The sequence below is a fragment of the Charadrius vociferus genome, unplaced genomic scaffold (assembly GCF_000708025.1).
Source record: "Charadrius vociferus isolate BGI_N301 unplaced genomic scaffold, ASM70802v2 scaffold359, whole genome shotgun sequence".
In the NCBI taxonomy this organism is placed as follows: Eukaryota; Metazoa; Chordata; class Aves; order Charadriiformes; family Charadriidae; genus Charadrius; species Charadrius vociferus.
Genome location: NW_009661369.1, coordinates 2,045,222 through 2,065,723, shown reverse-complemented (window position 1 = coordinate 2,065,723; position 20,502 = coordinate 2,045,222). Strand labels below are relative to the sequence as shown.

The 20,502-nt window shown below is 38.1% G+C and overlaps 2 protein-coding genes across 2 annotated transcripts in view; one reads left to right on the top strand and one right to left on the bottom strand.

Moving 5' to 3' along the window:
- The first annotated feature begins 243 nt into the window (after positions 1-243).
- On the top strand, positions 244-8,074 carry WISP3 (WNT1 inducible signaling pathway protein 3). The gene is made up of 5 exons (XM_009893622.1): positions 244-294; positions 3,559-3,862; positions 4,269-4,511; positions 7,200-7,393; positions 7,793-8,074. The coding sequence occupies exons 1-5, from the start codon at positions 244-246 to the stop codon at positions 8,072-8,074; spliced, it is 1,074 nt and encodes a 357-aa protein (XP_009891924.1).
- Positions 8,075-9,564: 1,490 nt separating this feature from the next.
- Positions 9,565-20,502, bottom strand: part of TUBE1 (tubulin, epsilon 1) — a 13,271-nt gene continuing 2,333 nt past the window's right edge. Inside the window, exons 3-11 of the mRNA XM_009893621.1 lie at positions 19,671-19,728; positions 18,952-19,067; positions 17,805-17,926; positions 16,267-16,454; positions 15,261-15,436; positions 14,347-14,487; positions 12,195-12,335; positions 10,981-11,155; positions 9,565-9,921 (exon numbers count right to left, since the gene is read on the bottom strand). Coding sequence (XP_009891923.1) covers positions 9,763-9,921; positions 10,981-11,155; positions 12,195-12,335; positions 14,347-14,487; positions 15,261-15,436; positions 16,267-16,454; positions 17,805-17,926; positions 18,952-19,067; positions 19,671-19,728 — 1,276 coding nt within the window. The 3' untranslated portion in view covers positions 9,565-9,762. The remainder of the gene's footprint in view (positions 9,922-10,980; positions 11,156-12,194; positions 12,336-14,346; positions 14,488-15,260; positions 15,437-16,266; positions 16,455-17,804; positions 17,927-18,951; positions 19,068-19,670; positions 19,729-20,502) is intronic.

The following is a 20,502-nucleotide window of genomic DNA, read 5'->3' as shown; positions in this document are numbered from 1 at the left end:
GGGTGTGCAAATCTGTATTCTAGCGCCGGGCAGAGAGAAGAAGATCAGTTGGAAAATTCAGCGTGAAGCTGATTCTGTATGAAGCGGAGAATTTCAAGTGTGAATGCATGTATGTGTTCGTGCATGTGCTGGGGAAAGTAGGGTTGGCAAGGGAGACAGAGGAGAGCTTTGTGTTCAGTGCTTCCTCTGACACAGCTCAGTCTGTTCCCTATCTCCCAGTTTCACTTCTGAATGTGCAGGAACATGCGGTGGCTCCTTTTTCCCACCATCTTCATCATCCCTTGTACGCAACAGGTAAGTTCATTAAAAAGAAGAAAAAGATTTCTCCCTCCCTCCCTCACCCCGTCCCGGTTTAAAGCTTTTATTTGCTTAATGACAAAATAAATTTCGGAGAAGCGAATTCCTCATAAAGAATAAGGAGCCATTCCCTACTCCTGAGTAAATTTCATTTGCAGCTTATTTACTGCATCAGTATTGATTTTGGTATTTTTTTCTCTCTAATCTGTACATTAATATGATTCAGTGGAAAAAAAAAAGTGTTAGGGAAGCTGAAATTGTCAGTGACTCTGCTTTTTCTTTTTTCAATATAAGCACAAATCGTTATCTGATGCAGTAAGAAAGTAAACATCTTGTCCATGCTCATACTCCATACATATATATATATATGTATATATATGTATATGTACACAGTGGTCTGAGTTAAGGCTAGCTTTACAAATGAGAAAGGCACTTGGGCTGTATTATGCTTTGTCTTTTATGAGAAAACTTTAACTGATAGCTTTTGCTGAAGGTATTTGCGTCAAAGGCCAATTTCATTATTTATTTACTTAACTTTGAAAATCCACTTTACGCGTACACAGTGTATTTTTCCTTTACGATCAAGATGAATGACAAATGGAGAATTTTCAAATGCCTGTCTTCCACCTCCTAACTTTTCATGTATTTAAAGCCAGACTGAGATAACCAAACCCTAGCAATAACACATTGCCTGCTCTTGCTGTTTGCTTATTGATGCCATACAGACCTTGTTCAATCTTTAAAACATAAGAAAACAAACAACACATGAAGGGTTCCTACACAATGGTCTCATTTTCAGATCTGCCCATAGGATCAGGAAAAGTATGCAGTGGGCTTGTGTGGTGCAGACAACTTTGGTATATATAGAATATAATTCTTGCAAAGCAAGAATTAGAAAAATATTTGACCTGTAAACTTTACAAGCAGACTTTAAATTGTCATTGTAACATAATAGATTTTTGAAGACTTTTCAGGCAGACCGAACTTCTCAGTAATTCTACACTTGAAACTGTCAGATATTTGCCTGATATTGTTTTTCTTACGGGGAAACTTTGTAGTCTCACACTTTCAGTTTACAGCTTTCCCTAAAAAAAAAGGAGAAGAAAATCACTTGCTTAGGTAGAATTCTGTAGGTTTAAAGCATGTTTTAATTTGTAATACAAATTAAACCTACTGGTCAAAGCACATAGATTATTTCCTGCTACACCTACCCAGTTTGAAACATGGTATCTGATTTAAGCCACATAACCCCTTATAGCTGGCACGTGGCTAAATTCCTAATAATAATACTCTGCTTCAAAAAAAAAAAAACCACACACAAAAATCAGCAAGAAAGTGCTTCCTAAAGCAACCATACAGTCTTGAACACTGTTAAATGTAGAGGAACACCTGTGTATCTTCCAGAACAAGCCTTTAAGAAGCTTTACACTCCAGTGCACACATTCATAAAATTATGGTTTATAGGAAAGGCTTAGCTGCCTAAAAAAAAGTATACTTAAGTTAGTTGTTTCTGTATTATTGCTGTATTTAGGTAAAAATGATGAGAAGGAATCCTTTATCAGCAAACTATTAACAAAATAACACATTTATGAAACTATCTGTTGCATACAGCATGGAATATCACATGACGTTGTTTAATATTCATTTACTATATAAATTGCTTCTGTGAATTAATATGTATCTTAAAAATCATTCAGCCAAAGGAACTTGAAAGCTACTACTTTGGAGCTTCATTAGTAGCTGTGGATTAAGATATTGTAAGTATAGTTGTAAATGACCATGAAAAATGGAAATTAGTGGTAGAAAAAAGCCTTTTAAAAGGTCATTTACTGCTGCATGCAATTAGGCCAGCTCAATTATGCTGCGAGAGCTTTCATGGGAGATGACATATGAAATGCTGAATTCTGCAGATACTTCCCATTTGAAAGTTGAGCTGAAAGAAAACCCAGCCGAACGACCCCTTCCCCAGCGTTCCCTTAATGTCTCTGCTGGAGGTGGTTTCTACATCGGTAGAGCCCTGCAGTTTGGAGGAGGAGAGAGAAACCGATAGGTGGGGCTTCATGTGCCCAGAACAAATATAGGAGATATATATATATTATTTTTTTTTTTCTGCAAGATAGATGATGATACTGGTACCTGATGAGGGGCTGCATCTTCTCTTTCCCACTTGCTCTTTGGGCAGCCAGAGCTGCCCGATGAGAGCAGCTCCCGAGCCTTCCGCTGTGCTAGTGGCCAAGCGCTGTGTGTGCCCCCACTTAACTATGGACCCACTCATCCGCGATGAATAACTATATCACGATCTGCATTTCTGCTGAAATCAGCAGCACGAAAAGATTTAATGCTAAGATGCTTTAGACGTAGTTCTTCAGAAAGGCAGATAGAATATAGCTATCTCAAACAGATCCTTTCACACTCCGGGCTGGCTTAACCTTCCCCCATGCCTCAGCAAAATAAACCTGTCAAGTATTACTTAGGACTTCCTAAAAAAGATAAAAAAAAAAAAAGAAAAGAAGAAGAAAAAAAGACATGAATTCTGAGAGAGAATGTGGAAAACAGTAAATTCTGGCTAGATCTTGACTTCCTACTGCTGATACAAACCTCTTTTCGAGATACGTCTTTGCCCTGTAAGCCCTGGATTCAATGAACGCTTACGTATGGAAATAGATATGCTCTTAGAGAATGACCTATTAAGCTCAGTGCAACTACCAGCCTTCCTTATTAGGATTCAATTTTTGTGTCTAGCACAACAGAATTTGTAGATACTATAATGCTCCTTCCCAAACAGCTACTCAAATTTTGGAACAAAAGTAACACTCAAAAGAGGTTTACTACTTTAAAAGGCTTTTGCCATCAGAAGTGGCAAACAGGGCAGTGGCTGGCTATTAAACAGTGGGAGGAATCAAAAGTTAATTAATTTGATAGGATGCTTGTGGGAAGGAATATTTAAAATAAATCCACCACCTACTTTAAAACCCCTTTTTTCCTGCTTAGCTCTACTAAAGCTTTAGTTCTATTGAAGGCAAAGGAAAGACTGATGAATTGTGTTTCATGCAAGCCGTAAGCCAGGCTCACTGGTGGAATGACACCGCAGTGTCTGACAGTAACTGATGAAATTGGTCCTCTGTCTTCTACCTAAACCTCACGGCCTCTCACTTTTTGGATTCTGTGAGATGAGAAATATTAAGTGTCTTCACACAACTTCACAGGTTTTGCCATCCCAGTTCCATTTTATGCTATCCCAGCTACGCTTAATGCATTCAGCTCTCAAAACATCCCACTGCGTGTAAGTTTTTCCACAGCCCACCAGTGAAGCCCGGAGAAAAACCTTCTGAAACCGGTGAAGGCCACCAGCGCAAGGAGGTTTGTCGCTGGCCATGCAGATGCCCGCCTGTGCCAACCTGCACTCCTGGGGTAAGCCTGGTGAAGGATGGTTGCGGCTGCTGTAAGGTCTGTGCCAAGCAGTCAGGAGAGACCTGCAATGAAGCAGACATCTGCGATCCCCACAAAGGCCTCTACTGCGACTACTCGGCAGATGAGCCTAGGTACGAAACAGGCGTGTGTGCATGTAAGTTGTTCTTTCACGTTCCCGTCTTGAAATCCAGGAGGGTGGGATCACGCAGGTGGATGGTCTTGGAGGAAAACTCTGCTTGCTGGTGCCGCACAGCAATTTATCCTAATTTAGTCCTCTGACTGCTCAGTCAGAGAATCTGACAGTGAGTCTTTAAACTCACCTGCATGTGCATTTGTGAAACCTGTTCATTGTGCACAAGCACGTTATTTGCAGACATGTTGATGACTGATCAGGCGGCTGTAGTTATCACTGGGCACAAATAAAAAAAAAATAAAATACGTGCTTGGGCTGGGAAGAAGTGGAAGCTGTGGGTGCAGTAAAGGCTGATGGCATTTTAGCAATCTGTAAGCAGGAACCATGTGCTTCTCCTATATTAGTAACTCTTATTTACCATTTACAGATCTGGTAGCTGTAGGATGCGAGATCAATGGAGCGTACTATCTTAACGGGCAGACCTTCCAACCTAACCCACTTTATAAGTGCCTGTGTGTCAGTGGTGCCATTGGATGTACACCTGTGTTCACACCAAAACTCACAGCAAGTCCCTGCACCAGGGTCACGGGCAGAAAGAAGCCCGGACAAGCCATCTGTGGCCGGGGACAGCACAAGCAGCTTCAATCAACAAACTACAGACTGATGTCAGGTGTGCCTGGCTACACTGGTAAACTTTTCTGTACACAAGCCTGGCTGCGTTTAGTGTCCCGGGCTCCGGCAGCCAGGCAGGCAGCGCGCTGGCCATTTCTTAGTTCTTGCTGAAGGCCATTGCCAGGGTGACTGGTCTGTCCCAATCACCCCTCTTACTCTTTTACCCCACAGCCTCTTTTCTCCAAACCCGATGAATATCAAAAGCAAAAAGCTTTTTTGGCTTCTGTCAGCAGGGAACTGGCCAAAGCTACCTTCGCCCTGTCTTTCTGCAGGGGTTTACTACTCATCAGATCACACCAGTTAGGGTTGCTGGTGGGCAGCCATTTCACAGCCTTGGAGTTGTCTCACTTTCTTCTGCTTTGTGGTGGCAGAGAGTCTTGGTTTTTGCATACATACATTAACATGTTGCAGCTCTCTTTCAGTAGAAAGCAGAAGATGATAAAGACTGCCTTGCAGCTTTAATCAATTCACAAAATTTCAGGTCCAGCACAACCCTCCCCCTGCTTTCTTCTCTATTCAGTCTGATCAAAATCATACAAGTCATCTAGGCAGCTCTGCTAGGGTCAATTGATATTCCCTTTAACCTCACTCTTGCTCTGCTGCTAAGACTGTAGCCCTCTTTTGCACTTTAAGGAAGCACCATTGCCAGAGGCAGCCATCCGGGCCCTTCCTTGGCCACAGCTGCCTGCCCTCGTGCTGTCTCCTCCCCTGCACACATGCAAGTTTCTGTGGCGAAACTCATCTTCATTACAACTAATGTGGGGACCAGAGAACTGAGCCATTTATTAACAACTTGAATTATAGCCTGAATCATCATCATGGATCAATAAAATAAAAATAAGAGGATCGCAAAACTTAAGAGAAAATCTTTGTAAAAGACTGCTGAGTAAATAGGTAAACACACACAAGTCAATCTGCAGATAAGTGGACCTACTTACAAAATCTGAAGTTCAGTTTGGACAACTTTAACACGTTAGCAGTGGTTATGACAGTTAGCAAAAATAAAAAAGGAAGCTCACCTTTACTTCAAAATTATGACACAATACCTGAAACTATTGTCAAAGCCTTTTTACGGAAATATACTTAATGTTGTGTATAAAAACACTCAGTAAGGCAACAAACTCCAAATGATAATCTGATCAAGAGAGAACATAATACATCGAAAACAATGACCACCAAACCATTTCACCCCATGAAATATTCAGATACCTGGAGAACAGCATTAAGCAATTTACTCTGTAGCACTCTCATGGATCCAAAAGCTGAAGTCCAACTTTCAGTAACTCCTTGGGTGAGCAGACCGTCACACTGCACCGCACAGCGTTTATTCAGAAATTTGAACCAACTGCACAACACAACCTTGAGAAAAGACATCCAGCCTGCAAAGCAGACTTCCTATTTGACGTGGTTCAGGGACCCAACAGTCTGTCCCTGTGGTGGCTGTACGTGCTGAAAGATGCTATTCTTCAGGTGATACAAACCCACGTAATCATTTCTTCTCCAAGACACAGCTGATGGAGGACAGGTAACTAGGATAGTGCTCCCAGACAGACCAGAGGCATGGCTATTCCAGCCGGGTTCCCTGAGCTACCATTGACTGAGCTGCATAAAGACAACAAAACTGAAGCTCTGGGCTGAAGGAGGCTGCTGGAAAACCAGCAGACAACATAGAAAATGAGGAACTGCAAAGGTGCAAAGCCCCCAAAAGAACCCTATCTCCCTCCGAAGAAAAGCACCTTGAAATTTTTTTTGAGTGAGACTTTGCCCCTTCCCTTTCCCAGTGCCACAGAAGAATCATGTCAACTTGTGCACGAGTTGCATGGATGGCTCAAAGGGCCAATACCCGTTTTGAAGAGTCTTTTTTTTCCCTGTTAGTGTGGTTCACAAGGGCTGAGTTTAATTTCACCACTCTTGCTTTGTTTTCTGGCTTTCCTTGTCAATTCTACTTGCCTAATTCAGATACATAGGTCATACTTTAGAAACATACCAAGTATAAACAACCACTTAACTTCCCTTTATTTGTTGCAGACCTGTGACAGGCTTTTAATCTGCCTGCTGCAATGAGATCATTAAATTACTGTCTACTTTCCAGCTATCCTTGTAATTCTGCCTGTACTCTTACCTAAACACACAGATTGCACAGTCATTTTTTTTTTCCCCTCAGAGTTTCACCATGAACTTTTTGCACTGCAATTTTGTTTCTTTTTTAAAGCTACTCCACCTAATCCAGCCCTAATCCATCAGCAGCTAGGCTTTTTGGGGATATCTAGAAGTGCCTGGAGAATTTTACTCTATACAAAACCTAAAGCCTTCACAATACCTACAAAGAAACCAACATTAATGTTTCCAGCATCCCTTTTCAAGCTATGCTTGGCCTTAAATAATTTTCAATGTCATTTCATAAAAATTCCACAAGTAACTCTCTCCGTATTAACCTCTCTGTCACATTAAATTGGAGGCTCATACAACACATACAATTTCATAGTCCTTACTAGGGTCTGAGTATCCAGTGTCAGTAAAGCCTAACAGCAGCTCAGCCGGCTTTTGTATAACTTTGTTTATGCCTCATTTTTAGATTTACCTACAAAAGCACCTTCATGAACAGAAACCAAACGCTTATCCTTTTATTTTCAACTAATCCTTTTTGGGGTTGTTCTGCTGCGTAACTAATATATTGCCGTCTTAGCTTACAGAAGCTTACCGCTAGTTTTGAAGAAAAAGTGCCTAGTACAGGCAACTCCCTGGACACCCTGTTCCAGGACCTGCGGCATAGGCATATCCAGCCGAGTGACCAACGAAAACAGGAAATGTGAAATGAAAAAAGAAAAGAGATTATGTTTAATCCAGCCTTGTCTGACCAATATACCGAAGACAATAAAGGTATTTTCTAATATAAAATGACTTCCTAATAAAAAATGCAAATATTAGAAGTAATGGAAAAATGGATGTATTAGCAACTACTAATATAAATGACTTCCTTTTTAACAGTTTAAAAATAATTCTTTTCTGTTTTCTACCTTCAGTCTTCAAGGTTCAATAGTAAACCACAGATGTGTAATTTCAAACAAAACAATTCAATGTCCTGAAGTACTGCTAGTGCTGTCCTGGTGCTCAGTCACTCAGAAAATATTTTCTATTTGTTGGCTGATAAAGAAAAATAAGAGAGCTTTCAGAAGGAGTAATTTTCTAGATACTGCTATGTAAACACTGCAATTTTTTCTTACATGCTCTGTTTTTAATGTGTAAAAACTCAGGCTTTTCTTTGATTTTATATTCAAGATTCCAAAAGGAAGAACATGTCAACCGACATTCCAGCTTCCCACAGCAGAGAAACTAGTTTTTTCAGGATGCTCAACTACTCAAAGCTACAAACTAACGTTCTGTGGGGTGTGCTTGGACAAGAGATGCTGCATACCTAATAAGTCCAAAATGATCACTGTACAGTTTGAGTGTCCCAATGAAGGCTTCTTTAAGTGGAAGATGATGTGGATAACATCATGTGTATGTCAGAGGATTTGCAGTGCTCCAGGAGATATATTTTCTGAACTCAAAGTTGTATGACAAGTTACACCATTGACTGTAATGTACCGAGAGTGCAACAGCACATTCACACCCTGAAGAGTTAGCGTAACCCCCTGCCAAGGAAATGTTTATAATAAAACTACATATATGAATACTCATTTTTTTAAATAGCACCTGGAAAATGCAAGTAAGAGTGCATCTTTTTAAAAATAATTGTTTTCATATGTGGAAATACCTTCTTGAGAAGGATGTATATAACACCTGTATTGTCAAAAAACCAGAACTTTTGGTAATTAAAAAAAAGGCAGAGCAAGACAGCTTTGTACCCCACTGTAACAAGTTGTTGCCCACAAATACATGTAAACTCACAGATGCCCTGAGTAACTTATTAGAAAAAAAAATATCCTGTAATACTTTATCTATCATTCTTGATTCTCAAATTAACATCTTCTACTATGTACCTGCAATAGCAAAACACCACCAATGCTCTTTCAAACAGAAGTAAACTTTAAGCTCAGATTGCTTTTTGCAGTGGATAATCTTTCTCTAGTATTGTGAATATAAACAATGCACTTGTAAAGGAACAAATATGTGGGCACCTGCAGATAATAGATGCAGAATTTCAAGGAAATCATTCTTTAAAAAATGTTTAAAAAAATACTCTCAACAAATGTTACAGTGTTTTATTTAATACTTCTGGACATATACATTGAAAATTGTGCTTCCTTACACACCCACTCCAACTCTGCTAGAAGGACTTCAAGCTTTAAAAAATGATTGTATTAATCCATTCTGATTTGTAACAGTTCACTACTTGTGCTGTTCTAAGACAGCCAGGGCTGGCAAGCAACTGAAAATAGCTGTACATTCTATTTCATAAAAGTTCTTACTGTAATGTAAAACTGTACTTACCCTGGTAATTATAAATATTAAAACATCTATTTTACTTGCATTCTTTCAAGCATATAAACTTTGTTCTCCAAACATTCATTATAAGTGCATGTTTTGCTCAGAGGTATATTGCATTATCTCATTATCAAGTGCAACTCAGCATTCATTAATATGAATCATTAAAATAATACGCTAATTAATACTCCAAGTATAATACTTGAAATACAAGTTTATTTTGTTGATTTTTCTGATAATGCCAATTTTGATATCAACTCAGAATGCTCTAAAACAGCTAAGTACAACATGGAAGTAAAAATATTAAAGCTATGAACATAGCTTAGAGCATTCTGAAATGACTACTATCCTGCAAAGTTTAAGAAACCAGTTTCATCAGAGACTTGCTTTCATCTTTGAAAAGACTGCAGGTTTTTCTTCTCTTCATAGTTGCTTGTTAAAAAACAAATCTAGCAACGGTGATCCTTCTTTGAAGCAAGGCCTGCCTTTAGCTTACCATAAACTGAAAGTCTGAGAAAAGAACTACATTTTTGGCTACTACAACCTGTCTTTCTTCTCTTTACAGCGTATGGTATGCCAATTTACTCTACAGTTCGGGAAGACTGCTCTTACTGATATCCCCCATAATTAGCTGCCTTCAAATCTTTCTTACAGGCTGGGCCTGTCACTTAATATGACACCTCTCAGAGCTGAGGAATCTGTTGTCCCAGTCTCACTTTGGAATTACAGTAGTTAGGCATGCTGCAGTTCATTCTGGTTAGCTGAAGTGGTTGGATGCTTAGATTTTTTTTTCTTTTATAAAAAAATCAGTTCTTCCTTCTTTAAGCAGCTATCTTCAGTCTTGATGGATCTGTTCTAGGCCCGCCTTTTGTGGCATCCAGTTCATTGTACTCTTCTATTAGATCAGACAAAGATGATATGGCTTCAGAAAAACAGCTTTGCTCCATCCCGTCTATATGCAGATAATGGTGAAGGTGTGCCTATGAGAATAAAGAAAATTCAGTATTATCCTTGTTCTTGGCGCCTAATTTCTTTGGCTCAATAAGAACCATTTAACCTGCACTGAAGACGGGAGCGCAAGCACTGTAGAAAGTAGATTTAAACACTTATATCATGACACCCCTTGCTTGAATACTTGGCAGCTTTAATAACAATCCCCTATGGAATCACAGTTGATACTACTGAGTTCTTACACATCCATCTTTTCACATTCTATCTTCTTGGGTACACATGACCAAATACCTGTGTATTGGGTTTATGTGGCAAGGTTTTGGCACAGGGCTGCAGGGGCAGATTTTGTGAGAAGACATCAGGAGCTGTCCCCATATCAGACAGATGTAGTTCCAGCTGGCTCCCATACGGACCTGCCACTGGCCAAAGCTGAGCCCGTCAGCAATGCTGGTAGTGCCTCTGTGACAGCATATTTAAGGATGGGTAAAAAATGCTGCACAACAACGGTGAGAGAGAGGAGTGGGAAAAACGTGAAAGAGCCCTGTAGACACCAAGATCAGTGAAAGAAGGAACAGGAGTGAAATTGAGCCTGAGAAGAAGGGGGTGGGGCAAAGGTGTATTCAGTTTTGGTTTTATTTCTTGCTATTTTACTCTGTTATTAATTGGCACTAAATTAAATTAATGTTCCCCAAGTCAAGTCTATTTTGCCCATGACAGTAACTGCTGAGTGATCTCCCTGTCCTTATCTTGACCCATGAGCTTTGCCAAGGACAACCTACCACAAACTGGTAGGCAGATCTGTCAGATACTGCCTCATTGCTGAAGTAAGTGTACTAATCTGTACCTACCAGGCAAAATAGAATCATAGAACCGTTCTGTGGTTCTATATTGCCTGGTAGGTACAGATTAGGAAGGGGTTTTTGGTTTTTAAGTAGCAACTGTTGGAATGATTCCTTGATAGGTAACATAAATGAAAATCTTGGGCTGTTACTTTTAAGCAGTCCCTTTACAATACTATGATTTGCTTCCCAATAATGCAAGATGCTAATGATTAGTGGCTACGGATGTTACAATGATAAGAGTTGTACCTTTTTCTTGTAGAGCTTCATAAATTTGTCTTTGAGTTCAATGAAAGTCGGTTTTACACAGGTGTTGTTTGCTAAAGCCAGAAGGGAATGGGAATGGCCCACAGGAGGTACTGAACACAAACCAGTTTTCCAGCCCTCTTGATTCCAGGACACAAAGTGCAGGGAAGGCTTCAACCTGTGAGACAAAAATTTAGTTACCTAAGGAATGTAAAGAACACAAAGTTTAAGTTTCCTTTGCTAACAAACAGTCTCAAAAGGTTAACTTTTAAGCTTTCAGAACTAAGCAAGCCAGCTATTAACCCTGGAGGTGTTCAATGCCAGGCTGGACGTGGCCTTGGGCAACCTGGTCTAGTGGGAGGTGCCCCTGCCCATGGCAGGTGGGTTGGAACTTGATCTTCAAGGTCCTTTCCAACCTAAACCATTCTATGATTCTATGATAACTTTCATTTTGAGTAAGATCTTTTAGACTTCAGACTAAAACACTGTGTCTATTTTAAATTTAAATTGCAAACACCAATTTTGTTTTGTTAATTTAATGTATCAGGGTTTGAAAAGTAAAGTTACAAGCACCTATTTCTATAAAAAGGACTGCAAGAACTCAGATTTCGGAGGGGGCAGATTAATACTGTGTGGGGACAATCAGTCTCCCTGTAGTTCAGAAATAAGAAAACACTAAGTTTCTCAGAAGTTTTCCCCACGCACCTCTGTCTGCCTGTAAACTCCATTCTGTATGCAAAGCTTGCCTGCCTTTCCTGTTATAACTATATAGATCAATAGTGTAGAAGTACAAACAGTGCAAACTATAGAGTTGTTAAGATAAAGATGGTTCACTATTTACGTGAAAGTAACCATGAAACAGAGGGGCCTTTTGTTCAGTAAAAAACAAACTTCTACTACAGAACTTATTCCTCCAAAATCCTTTACTGGCAGGAGACCTCTAGAAGCTCAGGCTTTGCTTTCTTTTGTATTTTTGAGAATGAGAAAAGCAGCACAGGGACATCTAGTCAGCTCCCTTTATCTGGAAATCCAAGACTGCTGTGATTTATTCTAACTCATAATGTAAATTACATTTTCTTCCCTTCTGAAATTAAGAAAAATATCTCTGAGTAAACTGATTTGGTATCAAAATTCTTCAAATGAAAAGTGAGTGCTCTGGACAACTGACAACAGTTTCAATTACAAATTCCATGACTAGTTTGTGTGGTACTACCAACCTTTCAATATTTCTGCGAAGGTCTGAAACTTGCACATTTCCTCGAACGAGAAGTGCACAGGCAAGGTAGAGGCTATGCTTTGGATCTGCCTGAATTAGTTGATGATCTCTACTAAAAGCATCTGAAAACATCTGATCCAACCTAGATGAAAAGAAAACAGTTATCTACCGTAACTAAAGCAGGCTACAAGAGTTCTTCAGAAGACCCACCTTCAGGGCTTGAAAGTTCATAAAATTCTGGAGATAAAGGTACATTTAACCTGTGACCAGAAATGACAGGAAAAAGATTTAAACCTTTATATGTACGTATGTTGGCTTTAGCAACTTTTAAAAAACACACTAGATCCATTTTTCCCTTTCTTCTTCCTCATGTTACAAGCCACTGTTGAGTCTAAAGTCAGAGAAGTAGACAGAGTAGGAGACCTTTATTGCAACAGTTTTAGGTCTAAGGTTACAAAATATTAAAAATATGTAAGAAGATTTAACTACTTGAGGTTCTGGTTATACGACAATTTAAGTAGACAATCTCACTGCTTGTGAAGGATCTGACAAGAAATACCAAAGTGCCATTGACCCTTACAGAACTGGTTATCTGCCTCTGTTACACTTCATTATTTAAAGGGATCAATGAATCATAGAATTGAATAATTTTCATCAATGATTTAGGAAAAGACAGACTATACATATTTGTCTACTTATTCTAATTTTATCATTGTCATGGTTTAACTGCAGCTTGCAACAAGGACCATGCAGCCGTTTATTCACATCTCCCCACCCCAGTAGGGTAGGACGAAAAGAGAAAAAAAACCTCATGGGTTGAGATAAAGACAGTTAAATAGAACAGTAACAGAGTATACAAAAATAGATTGATGCAATACAACTGCTCTCACCACCTGATGATTGGTTGCCCAGCCCATTCCAAGCAGCAATTGACAATTCCTGCCCCTGGCCAACCCCCATTTATATACTGAGTATGACATCTATGGTATGGAGTACTCCTTTGGCCAGCTTGTCCTGTCTATGCTCCCTCTCAGCTTCTATGGCAAGCCGAAAAAGTCCTTGACTTAATATAAACCTTACTTAGCAACAACTAAAACAATATACATTGTCAACATTCTCATACTAAATCCAAAACACAGCAGCTACTAGGAAGAAAATTAGCTCTATCCCAGCTAAACCAGGACAATAATGTAGGACTCCTTTAAAAGATGACACTGCAGATCATATTCTCTGTCTTCACCTCCTCAAGCAAGTTCCACTGTACTGTGGGATATCAAAGATGGTGTATTGAGGTAGTTTCTATGGACCCATAACATCTAAGCTATTCTTTCCATTTGTTCCAGACTCTCTCCATCTATCATCTATCATCCCTATTTTTTTTTTAAATCACCTCTGCCTATTAAAAAAATAACTAAATAAAGAAGACAAAAATATTACCATTCCCACCTCATTCTGAAACATGATTGACTGAGCATCTCCCCATAGTCTGCTCCCTTCCCTCCGGCATTGTATTGTCTCCTCAGGGTATGGTTTCAAGAGGTCCAACTGATAGTCACAACTTGCTATCATAGAAAAGGAGCGGTCCCGCCCTCTTCTCCACTTTGCATACTTTCATTTGGAACTTTTGCTGACTGGACTTAAATCACTAAAAAACCAGTAAAATCTATTTTAACTGTTTGTTTTTCTGCCATGTCAGTGTGATAAATAATCTCACAGAATTTTACAAGTGCCAACTTATTGTTACAAGCAGCTGTTAAATAGGCTCACTGCATGTCCAGACTGAAGATGCCATTACTTGTCAAGGAATCTGGATTAATTCCTTGTTTGTCTTTACAGTATTTTGTAAGTCAAGTGCAAACTGTTACTCAAAGGAACTTGTGGTGTGGGTTCTAAGTAATACATTTTTCCAACAGAAACATTTCCCAGCAGAGATAACAAAAATACATTTCAAGTTTATTGGCTCAACCATTCCAGATAAAAGGGACAAAGGATGTTCCTAACATCAGCAGGACGAATTTGAGAATGTGGCAGACTTAAAACTTTTAGAACTTCTACCCTTAGTTTTGCTATAAACAGAATTTTTTTAATGACAACTATGGAAGAATCAGAAACTAAGCTTCAAAAGTAACACTTTCATGATATTTTCTTCTTACCTTCTAGAAGGTACATTAACATCAGCTAATGTATACAAAGGAGTCAAGCTTGAAACCAAGTAATGAAGTCGAGGAAATGGAACCAAGTTCATGCTGATTTCATTAAGATCCATGTTAAGGGAACCTTCAAACCTAGCAGAGCTGAAAAATTAACAAATTGTTATAAAATTATTATAAACTATGTAAATTACTTTTATAATGTAAACATTCATTAAATCTATTTTTCAACTGTTCTGTACAATAAAACAGTAAAACAACACAGCGTTCAAGAAAGTATTCATGTATAATTACTAAACTTTCACATTTGGCAGTACCAGTGCTGTATCTTATTTACTTACACTTCTCATTATAGAACAATAAATCACCAAGAATGAGACCTTATTTCCCGACTGTAGTCTTTAGCACTGTTTTTCAGTACGTGGACATAGCTGCTGAATATCAGTTTTAATACATATGCTATAATAAAACATGTGTGACTTAGCATTCCTGACAAGCTGTTTAAAAGAAAAGCAGGCCAGTACTCCAGAAATATATTTCACCAGCAGTTTCTTGCAGCAATAGACAGTTTAGGAGCCACAACGGTGGTATTTATAAATAATGGTATTTATAAAATAATACAACTGGCCTAGAAAGGCAAACTTTCCAGGGCTCCAATAAGCATTAATGGAAGACAATATCCTTCTGCCAATAAGCCTTTTCTTACTTCAGTTCCAAGACTATCATGGCTAGAGCAACACCACTACAATCTGAATACTTCCAAATACTTTAACATTTAGCAACTAATTCTTAAAAAGGAGACTCATATCAAATGGAAAAAGAATTAATATTCTTTGAGTTGATGCAGGCCTGCATATCTGCAGTACACACTGCCTTCAGCAATACCACTTTTACAGAGGAATAACCTGTAACTTTACCTTGTCAGGTTCAGCAGCAAGTTGGCTACGATATTATTCATTGCGTCAAATGGCTTCTCTTGTACAGTTTTTACACCACCTGCACTTGATGTTACCAAGCTGTTTTGCTTCACAGTTGACCCTAGTTTCCCAGAATTGACCATCTGATGAATTTTATTAACTATATCAAACAGAGACTTTGAGAAAAAAAAAAAAGCATACAAGAAATCTTGAACACAGAGCTTTCAAATTCAGTATGCTAATTTTTCATTTCAATTAATCTTAGAGAAAAAGCTAAGACACAGTACTGTCAGTTCAAAGAGTACACCTTTGATACATGCAAGTCTAACTTTTGACCAATTCCAATTGACTGAAGTGTTTCTAAAAGTCTGTTTCTTACATGACAAAAACATGCACACAGCTGGATTCAGGAGTTTGAATTTTATTCAACTAATAAAAATCCTCATCTTCTAAAACTACATTTTAAATTTTCGTAACTCCAGTCAATGGAAAGATATTGTCTCTACAGATATTTCACTTTCCCTTGCTTTTTTCACAAGCAAACAGCAAGAGAGTCATCAAAGTTAGATACAAATTAGTCTAGTGGTTTGCATGGTCAGGTATGCCTATGATGCCCGTATCACTGATCAGTAAAGTCAAGTCTGTTGGAATTTGGAATGGTTAGTCATTTCCCTTGCAGGACTCTACTACTACCCCTCCTCACAAATTTATTGCTAAAAAAATGTAAGACTCTCAGCCTCAGTAAATAGAAGCTTTTCACCATTTACCTTGAAACAGACATTAAGAAACTCACTCTAGACTACTTTGAAGGTGCAGAGCAACTTTTTAGTGATACTGATACTAATTTCAAAAGTCTGCAAGTTACTCAGGAGTTCAATTAGTACTTTAAAAATGAAATTATTCTTTTAAAGACCTGGCACTCAAATCAACGCACAGAAGGAAGAAACACTTCCTATGTGCAGTCTAATAAAAAATAAATTGACAGAAATGGAATATTATTTCTTACTTCATTCTCTATTGGTAGCACACAGTCTGCATGTTCATTAAGCTCCTTCATAGCCAGAACACTGTTATATGGAGAAGTAATAACATCATCTTCACCAGAGGGATAAACTGAAGTAACAAATCTATATACTTCTGGGAATTCATCCTCAAGCAAATTCAGTACAAAAGTTCCAAGACCAGATCCTGTCCCTAATTATGAAGGAAGACAGAATGAGAGAAGATAAAAGGTTCCTCATGTTATCTTAAGCCTTAAGTGTGATATGTTGGAAACATACAACTTTTCAATTATATATATATTAAGCAATACTTTCTGAAGCATTTCGCTGACAGTGGGGGCTACTCAGATGTAAATTAAGGCAGGAAGGTTTTTCCCAGACAGGAAAACAATTAAGTGATAAAAGTATTTCCCATAGTATACCAGACATGATGAAGTATACAACCCCAAAAATTTCTGCAAACCAAAAAGTCCTATTACGTAACCAACATTTTTCTGACCTACTATTTTTATGTCTTTATGTTTTACTTTCATTCTAAAATCTCTAATTTGAATTTTAGAATAAAACATTTGTTTAAAAACATTAAACTGCCCCAAACGATTATTTACTTTCCTTTTGAGGTTTCTTTATAAAGTTTTCTCATTCTTCAGTCAAAACAGAACAACTCCTTTCCCCCAGCACACACGCTTTTTTCCTCATTAGCATTAAGCACACAGCACTGAGTTCAAATCAGAGAAGTGAACTGTGTTTTTTCTGTCTTGGACAGCTAACATTCTCAGCAGCAGACAATTTCATCTATGAACAAACCAGCAATTTTCTGCAATAACAGAAACAATATCTGCAGGGTCTCTCAAATTAAGCAAATGGCCACAAAAAAAACCCAACCCAACAAAAGGCCCTTGACAAAACTCTTGCTGCACATTTAGAGCTATTTTCTATATCTTCATAACGAGTTATAATACATGCTCCCTCCATGTTTCTGGGGGACAAAGTGGTAGTGGCAATACAGTAACGACAAAATCATCACTACAAGGGATTCTCTCTTCTAATTATTAACAAAATTGCTAGACTGGATTCAAGAGAATTATGTGGAAGGAAAATAGAAAAACAAAGTTCTTCTAAAGTTAAGCAACATCAGAAGTCTCCTTTTAAGCCTTTCGGAAACCTCTTTCCCCACCATTAAAAATAACTTGATTACAACAATGATGTCAGTGTTCTGAGGCCACTCTCCCTTCTTCTAATCCGTAATACCTCAGTGTTTCCTTGTATTTCGTACCGGTCTTGATCCACCCACTGCCTTGTGTTTAAAATTTTAGCTGTATTTTTATTCTGGGTAGTATTTCCCTTAGTTCATGATTAGGGCTCCTCAGTACTCTTAACAAAACAAATAAATAATTACAGGTCCACTTAATTGGACTGTGTTAATTTTTTTTATTCTGCATTCTGAATGATGTAGATTATTACATTGATCTTTTCAAGATCCACATTTTTCTTTTTCATCTGTGGCTAGTGTAATCATACTAAACATAAAGAAATTACTTACCACCTCCCATAGAATGAATTATAAAAAAACACTGTAGACAGTCACAATGTTCTGCAGTTTTCCTCAGCTTTTCCACAATGCTCTCCCGGTACCGATAGCCATACAGCTTATGACCTACAGCCCTGAAGAGATGAAAAGTACTTTAAAAAAACCAAATCCAACAATCAATCTTTCAGTTTTTTTATTTTAACTCTTCCTATTTGACATTTATTTTTTTAGAGTTCAGAGTCCAGACCTGGATGCAACACCTAATCTGTGAGAGCTGCTAAGCTGTGACTACATCATGTGAATACGGGAGTCAAAATTTAGTTTTAATTTTGAGGATGCAAGCAGCATGGAGGTCACAGCTTTGGAGCGTGCACTGTTGTTTTGTACCGATGACGAAATCAACTCCTACATTGGATGATCAAATTATAATTATGAAATCAAATTTATACACTCCTTAACAATAAGGATATCCCTATGTAACAGGTGTACTGATCTTCCTTTGAGTGCTATGTGAGTCACTTGCTAATAGTACTAAAAAAAGCCCAAACAGCTCATTTACAAAACACTTGCCTGCTAGATGGTTAAGTTACAGTATGCTTTATTCCTTGTATTGCACTCTTTTGGTACATTTGCTGATGATTTGCTTTCCAGTCTGCAGTGCACTGAATATTAGTAGAGGTGCACTAAGGTATCGGTGAAAATTTGGAAATCAGTATGTTAATCAATCTTTTTCTGAGTTTCTCTTTTTGGTAATATAGTTTATATGCACAAAGCCAGACTCCGTGGTGCTTAGAAGTCAGAAGTACATTTGTTCACATATCTTATTTCCACACTAGTTGCACAGCCTCAAACCAGATTATGGCTTTGACTGAGCAATGGATGCAGCTGAATACCAAAGAAAAAAATAAAAAGCATGCTCTTTCAAAAAAGAAAATCAAAAAAGATGAAAATAAAATAGACAAAATGATACGTCAGCAGAATTATGCTTCTGTAAAAGGCTTTTCAAAGCCCTCCTCCAGGCAACAGTGGCTCCAAAGTTTACTGGCAATATGCTGCAGCTCCCCAGGTGCAGAACGAACCAGAAAGCTACTGTTAGAATTTCCCTTTTCAAATGCCATCTAATTAGTTGCTAAGATATGCTTTCTGAAGAGGTTCTCACCAGTTGTTTCCTGAACCAGAAACATCTGTGATAAGCTGCTTGCTATCAAACACATCCCTCAATGGTCCCTGCAGAATTTCATTTACCACACCCTCCTCCATGTCAATCAACAGTGCCTTTGAGAAAGGAAAGAATTAAAATTCAGTCAGTAAGCAAACCACCCTTTGAAATAATCACACAAAGAAATAAAAAATTATTTACCATATAAAAGGTATGTTGTTTCTACCATGCTCCAGAGAAACTTTTTTATTTAAGTTGTTAACTAGGAGACCAACTAGATTCACCTTGGCAGATTTGCTAGAAGTCATTCAATAGGAGAGCATTTCAGATAATGCAATTTTGTTACTTTTAAAATATTTTTCCCCAATACTTTGGAATAAAGAAATTAAAGCATTTTTATGTTTTGAGTTTTCTTGCTTCTTAATCACTTACAGTGGCTCAAAGAAATCCACTCCTTAGAAAATTCAAATAAAAACTTGGTTGGTAATATCTGCAATCATTTTATTAAAATTATAATGTAAATTACTCAACAAGACTGGCAGCAAACTACATTACTCTGCTGAATCATAAAAGTTACTATTAGAAATTTTACTATTCAAAGTAGTATTTACATATGTTTTTAAATAAACATATGCAATCATAAGGATCTTATGAAAATTCCTACACAGTTGGATGTAAATATGCAATGTAAAAAGAATGACCTTTATAGATTGCCTTACTCGTGCTTTTAAAGAGCAGATCTTTCCTTTGTAAATATCAGGACGATCACCACCATTTCTGGGGGGAAAAAAATCCAAGCTCAGAATTGTAATAGAAAATAAGGCAATATATATTAGAATAAAATTCCTTCCTTAACCTTTTGTGCTCAGAGGACTGTTAGAATGTAAACAAACAGAAACACCTTGAACATTCTGCTAAGAGAGCCTTCATAATTCCCTGAAGTAACATGATTACAGGACACCATGGCATTCAGAAACATCCTAAGCAGTACTTCAAGAAGCTGAAAAGATAAGCATCGATTGCGCAAACAGTATTATCTTTTATCCAGCATGTGGTATATCTGCATCATATAATGGAACACAGTACACGAAATAGCACCACTAGCTTTTCAATGGGGGTAGTACAGCACCGTACTACTGCCTGAGGAGTGAAAGCTTTATAACTGCACTAGTACACCGCTGCGCTTGACTTATTTTGCCATTAAGATTTACCAGTCCAGAAATCATGCTGGGCTGACATAGCTTAATTTTCCTTTTTTTCCAGGATTGGTTGTACTGAGCCAACCTAGGGGACTATGCATTGTGTACAATCACATTTTTTTTTTCCACAATGGATGCTGGTGCTTCTGCACTCAAAGGATGAAATACACCAGTCTGGCCAAACTATATTCAAGACAGGGGAAAAAAGACAGGGATACAGGAAAAAGATCTAATTTTCCTCTCAATTTGGGAGAAAAAATTGGGGGGGGGGGTAGTCAAGCCTAAATTTAAAGTATCTCTTAGACTATTCTACATTCAACCACAGTAATATTCCAAAAACATCAGCTGAAAT

Excerpts from the sequence above, each read along its gene's own strand:
- WISP3 (XM_009893622.1), top strand. The coding sequence starts at position 244 with ATGCGGTGGCTCCTTTTTCCCACCATCTTCATCATCCCTTGTACGCAA. Across the intron at positions 295-3,558 it reads TCATCCCTTGTACGCAACAG|CTCTCAAAACATCCCACTGC; the intron begins GTAAGTTCATTA and ends TAATGCATTCAG. Across the intron at positions 7,394-7,792 it reads ATATACCGAAGACAATAAAG|ATTCCAAAAGGAAGAACATG; the intron begins GTATTTTCTAAT and ends TTTATATTCAAG.